The sequence below is a fragment of the Leptinotarsa decemlineata genome, unplaced genomic scaffold, assembly GCF_025532065.1.
Source record: "Leptinotarsa decemlineata unplaced genomic scaffold, Ldec_3_MD MMD2_tig00000505_RagTag_RagTag, whole genome shotgun sequence".
Taxonomy (NCBI): domain Eukaryota; kingdom Metazoa; phylum Arthropoda; class Insecta; order Coleoptera; family Chrysomelidae; genus Leptinotarsa; species Leptinotarsa decemlineata.
The window spans coordinates 19,154,871-19,170,525 of NW_027412549.1; the positions used below are offsets into that span (position 1 = coordinate 19,154,871).

Here is a 15,655-nt window from a genome sequence, read left to right on the forward strand (position 1 = left end):
ATTTTTGCACTCGACGCGCGTTTCGCTAACAAGTTAGCATCTTCAGGAGAAGCAAATTGATACTGAATGTAAATACAAGGGTTAGCTGTTTATATACCTGAAGTTTTTTGGTCCGATGTGGACTTTGTTTGTTAAATGATGATTATCCTAATTGATTTTTCGGTAATTAACTAGTGGAACCACTACCTGCAAATTAATTTGTCAACAATAGATTAAAAAGCGGATTTTGGGACATATCAAAAAAATTAAGTACCAACCTTGGAAATACTTTGGTATAAATTACTCGACTATCCCGATTACAATTACAAATCTTTAGAAACTCTACGAGATGTCTCATTGTCTTGTGGTTTCAAATATAAAAAATTGAACGTAATGGAATCGACACGCATTGTTCAACTCCGACAAGAATATTTGAGGCGAATGAAAAGCTACCGAGAATCCAGCAGACATATAATCTTCCTCGACGAAACTTGGTTTGACACCCATGATGTTGTCAAATATGGCTGGGTAGACGAAACCAAGTATTGTGCTTTGAACACACCTTCTTCAAGGGAAAAACGTGTTATAAATTTGCATGCCTGGAATGAAAGTGGTTTCGTACCTAATGCTTCTGTCGGCCAAAAATATAAAAGATTCGTCTGCTGCTTACCACGAAGATATGACTGCGGCTTTATTCGAAACCTGGTTCAGTGAGCAGCTTCTCCCAAATATTCCTCCAAACTCAGTTATTGTTATGGATAACGCTTCGTATTATTCTTGGTTATTGACTACAATACCAAACAATTACACAAAAAAAGCAGATATTGTTGATTTCATGCGAAATCATGACATGGAAATACCCGAAAAGATTCCAACGAAAAAGGTATCACTGGCGACTATAAAAGAACGTAGTTTCAAAAAAAAGTATGTTATTGATTCGATGTGTGAAACACGTGATCATATTCTCTTACGTTTGCCTCCAATTGCCTTCAATCCAATTGAAGTGGTTTGGGCCACAATGAAAGAAAGCTTGCAGAAATGTAATCAGTCACCGACTTTGAATGCTGTGGTGCTTGACAATATAAGGTGAGTGGTATAAGGTGAGTGGTGAATGAAGTAGGTAATAGTGATGTGTGGAAGAACTGTGTGGCCCACGTTATAAAAGAAGAGAACAAATAAGTTCCATAAATCTGATCGTTATTCAACCCGATGATGATTTCACCTCATCCGAATATACCAAAGGAGAATTTTGCTTTTTATAGCAATTTTGTTGGCCTCTACTATTTTGTAAATATATGTTCGACGAGAATTCGGTGTGATTATTTGTGTTTTCATTGTATTTTAGAGTTGTCGACTCGGAAATCTACCCTTAAATTTCGAAGTTTTCCATAATTACCCATGGTGGAAAAATTCAATTGAGATAACTTTTTCATGGGGTGATCAATTGCTATGATTGTAAGAATAAGTAACTGAAAAACTACCACTGAAAAATAATATGCCGACGCCTATGTCGAGGCGGGGATTCCTTCTCTGTGCTGTTCCAATTGGTATTGGAAATACTATACATTTTTGTTGTATTTGATCGTTGGGGGTGATTTATGTAACTGGGGCCGCAGCACGAACTAATTTTTTCATATACTGGATGTTTCCCAACTACGGTACGAAACTTCAGAGAGTGATCCGTTAGGTGGTGCCTTCTGATAAAATACACGACTGCAATAGATTCATCATTAATTGTCTGACACGTTCAAAATACCCGGAGTATTCATCGTGACATGGCAATTGTCAGTTATTCGATTCCTCAAGTTATTCACTTCTAGTATATGAGTTCAATAAACAAGAGTCTTCAGATAACCCTATAAATAGAAATCTAGAGAATTCATATCAGGACTGCGAGCTGGCCAATTTTGAGGTCCTGCACATCCAATCCAGCGAATAAGGTAGGTGATATCGAGATGCTGACGAGCAAGAACACTAAAATGAGCTGGCGCTTCTTCTAGTAAAATAGGTAAATGATTTCGCATAAAGTCTGTGTAGGATCCACCTACTAATCTTGTTGGTAGAAAAAATGGTCAAATTTGGTAGTTAACAATCTTTCCTACCCGAACGTTCAGCAAAAATTGTTGCTGAAAATTACTTTCTCTGATAACGTGGGGATTTTCGTCGGCCCAAAAATGATCATTGTGAAAGTTTATCTCGTGAAAAACTTGCTTCGTCCATAAATGAAATTTGCACTCTTACTCCCAAACGTCGACTGTCAACGCTTGAGAGTAGGCAGTTTGAGATCCTTGCAGAGACCAGCGACGAGATCTGGGAAGTAGGCAGAGTGAGACCATATATAATCATTCGAATCTTCTATTTACTCGTTTTGAGGCTTCAATATCCCATTATCTGTGAACAAGATTTATAAAAATGGATATTTTATATATACAGTGTGGCCCATTTGAAAGCGGAACATCTACTTAAAAATTTGCTTTTTTTCCGATTTTGAAGAATTTTACTTTGAATTCTAGATCTCAAAAAACTGGACTTTTGGACCAAATATCATTTTCTTTCTACAAAAACTAAGGTCTGTTGCAAATATTTCTGTAGGTTGAAATACAAAAAATCGTATTAGCGGTTTTTTTAGGAAAATTAAATATCACCTCTCAAATGCTGTTATACCAAATTTCATCAAAATATGTTCAATATTCAAATATTCAGCTTGATGGATCGGTCTACATTGAAATTCAAATGTAGGTACTGCTGACTTGTTGCCTGAAACATACTGACAAGTCAGCAGTAGTAGAACATGCACTCAACTAGGTTCTCACATTATCAGAATGCACCAGGTGCTTGGTAAAATTCAGAGCCAAAAACATGGGGATAATTTCAATTAAAAATGAGAGGACTTCAATAATAATGACGTCTGGCTACTTGCAGTGAATTAATCTCATAAGAAAGGATCATTAAATTCGAGTTATAGAAACGGAACCACGCTCACTACCAATGTTACAAATCCGGAGAGGTTGAATGTAGTTTTCGCTATAAGGACAACCCTAGTTTTTCGTCCATTGCGTCAACACCTTTAATGATATCTACCGCAATAGTATACGAAATGTCAGGTATGAAAACCTACAGACCACGGCCAACAAATCCAGAAATCAGCTTCGATACATCTTAAACCGTTTACGAGATGATGAGACATCGTTTACAAATGTTGTTTACAAAAGTCGTGATACGGAACAAATTCCACAAACTTGCTTTCCAATTCAATATTCTGTCAATTCCACTATCAGTTTTGTTCAGAAAAAGGTTCATGAAAACACAGGTTTCTTGAAAGCGATATGTGGGCACGTCTTCGCTTTTACTTTAATTATACAATTGTCAGCCTACAAAATTATGTTTGAAGGTTAAAGTTGCACAATACCAGTTTCGGAACAATGTGAAATTGTCGGAACGTAAGTTGTTGCGTTATATTTTTGCGTTCATACACTTGTTAATGAATGAGACTTTGAAATGCGATTTATCTCAGATTCATGATTAGAAAGTACTATAAAGATTCCTATGGTCATTAGGTCTGTTTTGTGGTTAATTTTGGAGAAGGTGATCACTGTGACATCCTTTCAACTAAGAGTTTCTTTATTCATTGATTCAATTTCAATAGGCAATAATTATATTTATGAAAAAAAAATAACTGATTGGAAGATGACTTTCCATTTGGGATTTTTCAACCTCTCTATGTTATACTCTAGTATATTAGGTTGTTTCAAAAGGTTTGCCCGTTTTTATGAGTCGACTGTAATATCTCAGTGAATATTCATTCAATTCAATCGAAATCGAGTGCACTTTTGCCAACGTAACACTAGTCGATTAACTCCGTCAGCATAAAAATTGTGTGCTCATGACTCGATGAAATCGACGAAGGCCGTTTTTGCCTAGTCCTGATTGATGAAGGTTTTACCGGTGAGAAAGTTGTCGAAGTGCTTGAAATTCCGAATGGGGATTTGTGAAGCTTCCGGATGGGCGTTGTTGTAGAGCAGGATTTACTGCTGAGACAATCATCGAAGTGCTTGAGAAGATGTTAGTCGGTTGGCAAGAGGTCTGGGGAGTTTGGTGGGTGAGGCAAAAATTCGACCCTCAATTCGTTTTATTTTCGGGCGGGGATTTGTGTGAAATGTTCGAATGAGCATTGTTGTGGATCAGAATTCACCGGTGGTAAAGTTATCGAAGTGCTTGGTCTCGGGAGTTTGGTGGGTGAGGCGAAAATTCGTTCAAGTTTTGGCCAGTGGCGGCTGCTGTTCATTGAAAATTTCACAATGAAGTATTACTTGAATAAGTTACTCAATTCATTTTTAGCATTGATGGGTTTTTACTACTCTAACTCCCAAATGGAGAAAACTTCTCAAAACGAATTAAATTTGTCAAGAAATGGTCAAACTAACTAATTTGAATGAGAAATGATATTGGTATCTAATTTGGCACCCTATAAATTGATCGACGCAGTTATCGGATTTGTGTATTCCATGATGTTCCGTGACATCCACCTGCTTAAAGAAAACTGTAGCCTGGTGTCGTAGAAGTAAATTACACTCGGTTTCTCTCACTCCCAGACAAACTTTTTTTCAGATCTTCAGTAAGATTGAAAAACCTTTGCTGTCAGCGAAGATATGCACTGGTATAATAGAAACGGATTGGAAACAGTTTGGATAGCTGAGAAACCCCAGATTTTACTACACAGGTATCCGAGAGTAAACCAAGATAAGCCTTAACGTATAAGTCGAAACGCCAGATGCCAAAAGACTCAAAAATGTTAAGAGCAACAGTCCGAAGCTCCCCGTGGAACTTGATTGCAGTATTCCTTTCCTAATTGACCTTTGCTGATATGCACTACTCAACGTTATCAGTATTTATAATCAATTTGCGGTGGCAACCAGTTTTTTTACGGTTTTATTACCTATGACATTTATATATAAAATTCTGAATAACTGATCACCTTCATATTTTTCTGAATTTGTTAGTCTAAATTTAGAAGTGCACAAATATGCCATAAGAAATCATACTAATTTGCATTTATGCAGAACAAATAGAAGAAGTGCCATGAATTCTTTATTTTTCAAAGGTTTTGATACATACAATAAATTACTAAATGTCATTAAATCTAGTCCATCATTAAGGATTTTTAAAAACAGTTATTGAAATGCATCTATAATGCTAAATAGAATAATACTTGGTATTCTTGGTGAGATGATATTAATAAATATAGTATTTGTATGTTTTTTTTTCCATTTGTCAGTATATTGAAGCTGTACCTATATGACAATGTATTTTTAATAGCATATGTCGGTATTATTTTTTTATTTTCAATTTTGAACTATATCTACATCTTATGTATGTTGTATGTTGTTTTTTTCTATTCATCATTGTATTGGAGCTGCACTTATATGGCAATGTATTTTTAATAGCATATGTCGTTATTTTTCAAACTAGAATTTTTTTTTCAATTCTGAATTATATCTACTTCTTATGTATGTTGTATGTTGTTTTCTTCTATTTATCATTGTATTGAAGCTGCACTTATATGGCAATGTAATTTTAAAAGCATATGTCGTTATTTTTAAAACTAAAAATCTTCATTTTCAATTTTGAACTATATCTACATTTCAAGTTTTTCATAATTATTTTCTATTTCTATAATGTTAGTAATATGTTTTATATAATATTGTGTATTAGGGTTAATTATTTCCATAAATATATTCTATTCTATTCTATTTATTGAAAATTGAATAGAACTGGCGGATACTTGATGAAAATCTATATTGAAACCCATTAATACAGTTTATTGTATGTTTTTCACTATAAAGGATTTTACAAAAACCGCGACACGTGTTTCGCTATACAATAGCTTTCTAAAGCGTGAACGTCGTTTGAGAAAGCTATTTTATAAATGAATTGAATGTTTTTTCTTATAATGTTACCTTTTTAAATTACTATATTGTGTAGCCTTCCTGTGAATGATATCTGATTCAATTCCATAACGAATGATTAGAATTCAAGTTGAGTAGAGTAGAGACAAGGGTTTTTTTCAATTCAGTGTTCATATAAAAGCATTTATTTTATATAATTCAGTGTTCATATGAAAGTAGTTGTTCAGACTTGGCTTTTTATCAGTTTGTCCCTCAAAGTTACTTCTCTGCATGATTTTCTATATGGGCTGAAAAGTCTTCTCATTAGTTTGTGAGTTATTGGGCTACGAGTGACACTAATTTTGTTATTTTCAAAACAATGGATCCATGGAGAGCAACTGGTGAACCTCGGCCAAAACGAACGAAATCACAGCAATCGGCTTTGGAGGTTATGGCCTCGGTATTTTGGCATGTGCGTGGTGTAATATTCATCGACTACTTTGGGAAGGGAAATACCATCCACACTGAATATTATATATCGTTATTGGAGCGTTTGAAGGCCGAAATTGCGAAAAAATGACCTCATTTGAAAAAAAAGATAGTGCTTCTGCATCAAGACAATTTACAGTGTCACAAATCAATAGAAACGATGGCAAAACTACATGAAATGGGCTTCGAATTGCTCCCGCAAGTACCATATTCGCCAGATTTGGCTCCCAGCGACTACTGGCTGTTAGCAGACCTCAAAAAAATGCTCACCGGTAAGAAATTTTGCTCGAATGAAGAGGTTATTGCTCAAACTGAGGCCTATTCTGAGGCTAAAAGATAAATCGTTTTACAAAAGTGGTATTGAAATGTCAAAGCGACGCTGGAACGATTGTGTGGCTCTTGATGGAGATTACGTTGATAAATAAAGCCAATTTTGAACAATAGAACGTGTTTCCTTGCTCAGGCCCAGGACTTTTCAGCCCAGGTGTTACACATCTTTGTTTACCTAGTTACTTTTTTTTTTGAATTTTCACAAATTGACTGGCATACTTGAGCATACTGTGAATCAAATTATCTAAAAGAAAAATTCGTTCAGGCCAGTTTCAAATTACCTTCACTGTAGGTTAATGGACTGAGACCTACAAGAAAACAACCACTACCCATGCTAATACCACGAAGGGCGTTGGATTATATCTGACAGAAGTCAGTGCAGGATTCTCCACTGAAGTTATTCCAGCATATGTTGTTGGCGATATAACTGCAGCAATCGATTTTCAATCATTGGAACGCACTTGCAGACCGGTTTCGGACTGTTTGGCCACTCGTCAGTGCAAGGTAGTGTCTATCATCAACATAAAGTCGATGACTTTCCATAATTGAAAATCGAATTCTTTCAGAGTAGCATTCCTCGAACTAGGCTGAAACGAACGACAAACAACAAGTTTGTTATCACCCCATCTGCCACCTCATATCCGAAATTTGCCCAGTTCCTCGTTTAAGAAAGAAAATTTCACAAATTGAGTAGGCATACTTGAAGACTGACTGTGAATTAATTTATCTAGAAGAAAAATTTGTTCACGCAAGTCTCAGTGTAGGTAATTTGAGACTGGCCTGAACGAATTGTTCCTTTAGATATTTTTTTTAAATCGATTCTTTGAAAGATGCTTCCCACATTTGTTGTATATAGATAGAGAAGTAGAAAGCTAAAACCTTCCTTTCCCAATAAATGAAAAAAATCATATGAAAATTGATAAATGTTGAAGTTTTTGTTAAACTCGAGAGAATTGTTATTCCACCATCTCTTTTTAGGTTAGCTCTGAAGTACTCGTAATGCACCGTAGGAAACGTACCCATACTACGTGACTCGTTTAGGGGGGGGGAGCGGATTCCTTAAAATCCTACGGTCAGTCACAGGAGCGGGGGGTGACTCAGGGTTTTGTCACGTAGTAGACTTTACTGAGAGAAATCTCGTATTTTCGACCTATATTCGAATAAAGCACGCTGTGTTTATCGCTTTTTGAACTCACAGTTGGTGGCGCTGACGCACACATGCCAAGACGTCGACGTCAGCTGATTGAAAACAGACACTGTTTGTCAAACCAGACAGTTTGTAGTTCAGTGTTGTTATTTTTCATAAAATATATATTTCACTAGTAATTTAAGTATGTATGTAATCTTACGCAATTAAAGACAAGTATGAGCCAACTTATTTTTTTTCACTTTTCGCCTAGGAAGTGATTGAAATTTATGATTATAAATTACTACGTGAAAACTAAAGGGGGGAGAGGGGTCTTGAGACATACACTACGAGTGGTCACCGAAGGCGAGGGAGGGGTCCAAAAATCTAAAAAAATAGGTCACCTAGTATGGGTACGTTCCGTTATCTCCTTTGAAGGGTAAAGATAAACTGAATTTCGATTAGTGTGTTTTATTTACATTGAAAAAATACATAATGTAATACACTGGTATTTTTTTGTAAAGTGAAAAACAGGTTTTTCCAATTCACAAACCGTGAGGCATCCTTAAAAACTAATTTTTCAATGAAATATTTCTTATCGTGAATGATATGGCAATTTGAAAAATAATGAGGTATAACTTAAAATACTCTTACCAAGTAGATTTGGAAGAACGTCGATTATTTGAAAAAAAAATAGTCTATGACATTAAATCTGAAATTTGACACATATAATGAGTAGTTGAATAGACCTGGCCAATACTTGATGAAAATCCATATTGAAAAACTAATTAATACACTTTATTGTATGATTTTCACTATGAAGGATTTTACAAAAAGCGCGACACGTGTTTCGCTTGAGGAAGCTATTGTATAGCGAAACACGTGTCGCGGTTTTTGTAAATCCCTTCATAGTGAAAATCATACAATAAAGTGTATTAATTAGTTTTTTTTACATATTATGAGTATGTATAATAGTATATGCATATATATAACTTCATGAAATGAGTTATCCTTTCTGTTGATTCAATAATTTTTCAATGATTATAGTATTGTTTTAATGCTGTGATGATAAATTTCCTTTTCTAAAATACCGTAAACAGCTCACTGGGAAACCCAATGTAGCGATGATGGGTCTTTTTTTAACTGGAAGTGTCTTCGAATAACTGTCTTTTCGTGTTGGTGTTCATTTGAACTTCAGCCTAGAAACTACCTATATCTAACTATACACATGTTGACTAGTTTCCGCTCTTCAGTGGTTGACGAAATCAACGCTACCTAACACTGACCCCCCAATCTTCCTTAATCATATCCGATGCTTTCTCCCCAATCATGATGGTTGGGGCGTTGGTATTGCCACTGACTATCGTTGGCATTATGGAAGCATCCACCACTCTCAAATTTCCTATTCCGTATACTCGGAGTCTTGCGTCCACAACAGCGTCTGGATCAGATGCCGGTCCCATTTTGCAGGTGGATGTTGGATGGTAGATGGTGAAAGTAAAATGTCGGATGGAGCATTCCCAGTATTCGTCAGTGTCGAAGGCGAATTGTCTGCAACCTGAGGAAAGAAGAATTTGCGAATATAACTCATTAGTCGTTCTAATCTGTTTTTACAGTAACAAAAGTATTTATTTTGTTGACTAATTCCCAAATGTATTATGATCTAGTGCGAAATTTATATATTTCGAAAGCCAAACAGACAAATCCTTTTCGTTATTTTATTCACTAATGTATGAAGGATAGATTATTTTTGAAAAGTGGAAAAAAATACCAAAAAATGTCAACAAAAACTGCATGTACAAGGAAATGCATATTTCGAAATCAAATCTCGAATTATTAATCTCTCCCAACAATGGTGTGATAACTATTTTTTCGATAGCTATTTTTTAATGACACACCTTCTATATTTCTGCATATTTCAACCTTTCCAAAAATGTAGCTAGCACACTTGATGCTAGAATCATCTTCAAAATAAAGAGCTTTTATTTGGTTTTTTATGTAGACTAGCGCAAGGGTAGCCGTCATATTGAAATGGTGGTAATTCAAAACATTCGTACTGTTTTAATCAACAATGGCTCTACAAACAAATAAATTATTGGAAAAAAACATTGATGGTGCTTCACTTGTTTATAATGCAGTTGAGGCTCATAATTGTAAACAATTAAATAGGTGGTTAAAACGTCATGGGCGTCCGCAAAAAGGAAAAAAAGTGAGCTGATTGAAAGGTTAGGTACATATCAGCAGTTGTTGACTATATAAAAAATAGTATTTACAGTTTTATTCTTATTAATAATGTCAATTTATTTGATGTAACTGAAAATATATTTCAGTTGACAAGAGTATTACTTATGGAACTAATAAATAAATCAAGCCATTAATATTTTGAGGGCATTATTAATTAGTGAAATATGTAAATACTGAATTAAATATGTTTAATAAATTTTTATTAGAGGGAAATATTTAATACAACATAATATATACGAAATTTATGAAATTCACAGTCAAAAATGCAATAAGGAATAATGTACGTATGTTGGAATTTCTGATAGCTTAAATGATCAGGGTTTTGTTCAGTTGGACCACTTTCTCCAATGAAATGTACTGAGCAAATATAAGTATCCTTGGTAACATCATCAATAGATTTAAAGCCTCGGTCACTCCTGCCACATTTTTTCACCCATAATTCACATTTTGCATATTTTGTACATGCTTTAATATGTAATTTGCTTGATGATTTGATTTTTTTGCGACATTCAAGACGAGGCTTTGGAAAATTTATAAGATAGTATAGTATGTATTGGTTTTGAAAGATTTGTATCGTGTATCATTTTTACATACTCCATTACAACATATTTTTGTTGCTTTTCGTACAGATAACATAATTATAATGGGGTATAACAATATTTTTCCGATCATTTTGACTTACTACTTTTTTTTCACTTTTTTTTTTTACAATTAATAAACTTCAATTTATATTTTAATTCTTAAAACATGAGTTGCGGGATCTTTAACATAGTTATTTACAAAAAACAGAACGAAAAAGATGGCTGATACTGACGCATGCGCACAAAAAAATTGTGATGAAAAGGCCTATTGTAGACTTTGAAACGCACACTTTGAACAACTGGGCTTTGGACGACGCGGCGATAAAAGAAATTGTTCAATAGTAGCTGTCAAATGATGAAGCTTTTCACATCATAATTTCAACTAAACTGATAACAAATTCCACTATATTCAATATTAATAAATGAAACTTCAACAATAATAATGATAATGATAAAGAACAAACAATGAAATATATTTCTTCAGAGATGGTGTTCGAAATGTCTACCAGCTTCTCCAACACACAGGCGCACCTTTTTTGGACGAATTTGTAAAAGCAGTTCTCTCGATATTTTTTCAAGTGTTGTCAACGTTTCTTCCCATAATTAATCTATTTTGAAATTTTCATAACAATGTTGGATATTTTCATATATATCTTTGAATTTCCTTTTTTAATCATTTCATCATAAAACTCTATCGCTAGCTAGAATATCTTTATGCGCTCACTGTAGAGAGATACAACCAAGATGTGAAGACGACTGTCCAAAATAGCACTTACACATTTTCTGTTCAATGACCACAATATTGAACACATCCACAAGATACTGAGTTTCTAAAGATAATCATTTCCAGTTGATTTATGATGGTCCTGCTGATGAAAATATAAAAACCTCTCACATCAGAATGTGAATCGTACAGGGTGTAACTAAATAAGTGTGAAACATTCAAGGGGGTAAATCCTCATCGAAAAAAGATAGGATCTTTCACAGATAGAATTACACCAGCCACTGACCACCATGCAGTATCCATACGGTGTCCAACCACTGTCCCGTTTTGAAGGATCCACTTTTCATCGGACGTGGCGATCCGATTCAAAGAAGGATCGTTTTGGTTACGCAAGAACAGACCTCAAAACGTGATAATTTTTGTAGATCGTTGAAATTGTGGGGTACCACTTTTTGAGCTTTTTGACATTTCCAATACATTTCAAATCATCAAAACCCGCATGGGAACTGACGCCCAGTACTTTTGCCGTTCCACGCACCATTTGTGATGAGTCAGTCTCCACCGGAGTTCTGTAGGTCGGCAGCTTCGGGGCTTATCTTCGAGGCTAAAATCTCCGGAATGGAATTTCGCAAACCAACCTGGAACAGTGCGTTCATTAACCCTGCGTTCGACATGTGGACTTTTGTAACATTTGTCGACACGTGGGGTGTATGATTTTTCTATTAAAATTAACATTTTTTGCATTTCAACATAGTTGTTATGAGAAATCTATTCTGTAATATATCTTTTTGCAATAAAATAATTTTTGATTTACCGAAACGAGCAATAAATCGTTATATTCCGTCTTTACCAGAACAAAGGGTTCTTTCTTCGGAAAAAAATACAGATTTACTCGAATAAGTTTTTTGCACGTAAAACGAATAAATAAATATCAAATTGCTAGTTTGAACAGATAATAAACATCATAAAAAAAAATATTATAGAAAATCAGGTCATCAACATTCTCCATTTCTACGCAAGATTTGCAATACATTTCTGCATGGTCCAGACATTTGAATTTATTGCATTTGATACAAATGTATTTTGTCTTTCAATCACGGGCACGAGGGCAATCTTGACACCTTCCTTGGCCATTTTGTTTGAGTCTTTTGGATGGAGGTTCCACAGTTTCGCCTCTGATCTTGCAGCTGGCAGTCCGTATTTCTCGAGGGGTCCTCTCGTTTTGCGCTCTTATCTGTTGATACTCATTTATCAATTCCATTCCTAGTTGAATCAGGAATTCACTTTTTTTCACTATTTTGCCAGCATTATTTTCTCTATGGAGAACCTGCGAGTTTATGCCGGCAGTATTCATCAATGAAAAAAATATTGTTAGAGGCCATCGTCGACAATTTCGCGATATATTGTAAATAGATGATAATTGATCTACAGTATCTACTCTTCCTTTCGTCAAATCGTAGAAGGAAACAAACAATGGGAGTTTTTTTCTGAGTCGTCTACGTCTCCATCGTGATGAAGAGAAGGCAGTATAAGGACAACTTTACCTTTTTTGGGTACATATGAGAGAAGTGTGAAATTCGATTGATAGCCAAATATACTGGAGCATATTTCTCGATTTCGAGCATTTACAAAGTTCACGGGGATCTCTCTCTTGTTTTTGCGTATAGTTTCTACTGCAGTGAGTCTATGTTTTTGGTACAACTTCACAAAAAGTTCATAACTTGTATACCAGTTGTCCATAGTGATGTTTCTTTTAGTTTTTGATACTGGAGCCACCAACTTTTCCACTATATTTTTGGGACTGTTACTTACATGAAACGGTCCTTTGGGTTGTTTGCACACGTAAACCTCCATGTTAAGTACTGTGTACAGGCATCCACCAAGGCATGCACTTTGATGCCATATTTGGCTGGTTTCTTCGGTATATACTGGCGAAAAGGGCATCATCCCCTAAATGCTTCTAACTCCTCATCTATTGTCAAAAAAACTTCCGGTGTATAAGCAATCTGACAATTATCCACCAACTTGTCTATTATAGCTCTGATGACCGCCAGTTTATCAGATTCCTGTCGCTGGCGACGGTTTTCTTTATTGTCGAAACGTAAGTACCTCAAAAGAAATTCGAAACGCCTTAGAGCCATTGTAGTACGGGATATTTCTATACCTGTTCCGTTGGTGTTCCAAAAATCTCTTACCGATCCGCGATTATTTTTGAAAACTCCCGATAAATATAGAATTCCTAACACAGCTTTCAACTCGACTTCATTGGTTTGTTTATAATGGGCCAATTCTTTCCAGTCGCTTGTTTTTCCAGAATCCTTTGATTAGTATGTACAACGATGTCACTTATCATTTGATTATCTAAAAAGATTTTAAAGCACTGAAGTGTACTTTTAGCATTATTTGCGAAATTTTTCACACCAGGTAGATGGCTTATGATATTTTCTGCCCTTGTTCTAACCGATTTTATTGGACAACATTTACTCCACTTCATGTTGTTTTTACCTCGAACTCGAACAAACAAATTGTCTTTATTGTCTTTTTCGATTTCCACATTGTCGTCGGCTTCTTGTTCGAAATTTGGATAATCACTAACGATGCTAACATTACCGCTCGTTTCATCACCATCAGATGAATCGTTAATTTCATCATCACTTCCTATTTCATCCCATAAGGACTAAAGACGGGCCATTTCTCGCTCATAACCACTCATTTTTATCGAATAATCTGAAAAACTACTCGATTCAGTTTTCTTTGAATGCGCAAAATTTTGGAACACGTGGGGTTTCGTGCACCCCAGTTGCTTTATAACAGGTCTGATTCAAACATACGTCAAACGACGACTGATTTGAGATTGATTATGAGAGTGGGGACTATATGCGGAAGCTACTAAATATATCCGACGCTGGAGCGCCAATTTCGAAAAGTTATATAGAATTTTCTACGGCTGGGGTATGTTACACCCCACGTGTCGGACGCAGGGTTAACACTCAAATGCTTGGTAAATTTTTCTGGCTGTTTCAGCAGCGCTTTGTGTCAATTTGAATCTGTATAGTAAGTAACCTTAGGCAAAAATGGCCTAACGACATTATATAGTAAGTAATAAGATCATCATCAATGTAAAGAGTATAAAATATTCATTGACATATAGAGCCACAAAAATACAAAATTGAAACAGATAAAACCTTCGAAACAACATAAAAAATGCAATTCAAAGCAAACAGTCTTAATATGAACATTATATATAAAATTTTAGTATTTTTTTTTGGTATCGTTAGCCTCATCTTCTGGGTAAATTGAGTCAATATACCCGAGTCACCGAAATAGTCACAGAAACTAATCAAGACATATATCATTTGAAATCACTCAATTCACTTTAAACCTGTATTTCGTATTGATAAGTTGAGAACTGTGACAAGAATGTTCAAATTTCAATATTCCAATTTTTTAAATCACCATTTTATCCTTCAATGAAATCATTTGAGTTCGCAGAAAAGCGAGTTTATTACTAATAAGCAATAAAAATTTTATTAATTGCCAAACGTATCGAAAAATGTGGTTAACACATAAAAATCCGGTTTTCATGAATCTTAATTTGGGAACCACCTGAATGCCAAACGCATTCATCTTTCAAGTAAGGACACCGACTTGACCTAACCTAGTTTTCGTATCGTTGACATGATTCAGAACTTCAAATTATTATATCGAATATGATGTAATCATTGAAAAAAAACTTGAGAATATGGAGCTTATTTCGGAACTTATTTCGCCATGCAATGGCTGGATCGGGCGTATAGTCACGCCCGAATTCCAATATTTCAAGTGTCCAATGAACATTTTTGGTCCTTCGAGCCGGATTGGCTAGGTAATGATTGTTTTTATCGGATGTGATAAAGCATTGAGTAGAAATAGATAAATTCAAAGCTATTCAAAATTAATGAAGCAAATCAGAAATCAAATATATCAAAATTCATTATCTAGGCTTAGAGGGCTCTACGAATTTCGTAGTTCTATCTAATTCAATATTCATAATCGAAAGCAGTAGTTTCGAATGAATCTTTTTCCACTTTGGATCTGGAAGAAACTACTTTACACGCTGTGTATGGCATATGTTCGAATCAGGAAAAAGAAAATGTAATTGAACAGAAAAGGGGTATTAACTGCAATGTTATCTGAGAAATGAAAAGTTTTTCATTTGCTACCTAAAAGTGTCCATTGGGAGCAACTTCTAGAGGTGTCAGAGGATTTGAATCGCTGAAGATTAAATTCATTTGGAAAAACGTTTTCGATGAGTTTA

At 35.1% G+C, this 15,655-nt stretch overlaps 1 protein-coding gene and 1 long non-coding RNA gene across 2 annotated transcripts in view; one reads left to right on the plus strand and one right to left on the minus strand.

Moving 5' to 3' along the window:
* LOC141481868 (uncharacterized) overlaps positions 1-15,655 on the plus strand; it is a 146,485-nt gene that overhangs the window by 47,966 nt on the left and 82,864 nt on the right. The gene's annotated exons all lie outside the window — the stretch shown is intronic.
* LOC111510909 (glucose dehydrogenase [FAD, quinone]) overlaps positions 8,265-15,655 on the minus strand; it is a 46,667-nt gene continuing 39,276 nt past the window's right edge. The window contains exon 9 of the mRNA XM_074174204.1: positions 8,265-9,367. Within this exon, the coding sequence (XP_074030305.1) occupies positions 9,081-9,367 (287 nt within the window). The 3' untranslated portion in view covers positions 8,265-9,080. The remainder of the gene's footprint in view (positions 9,368-15,655) is intronic.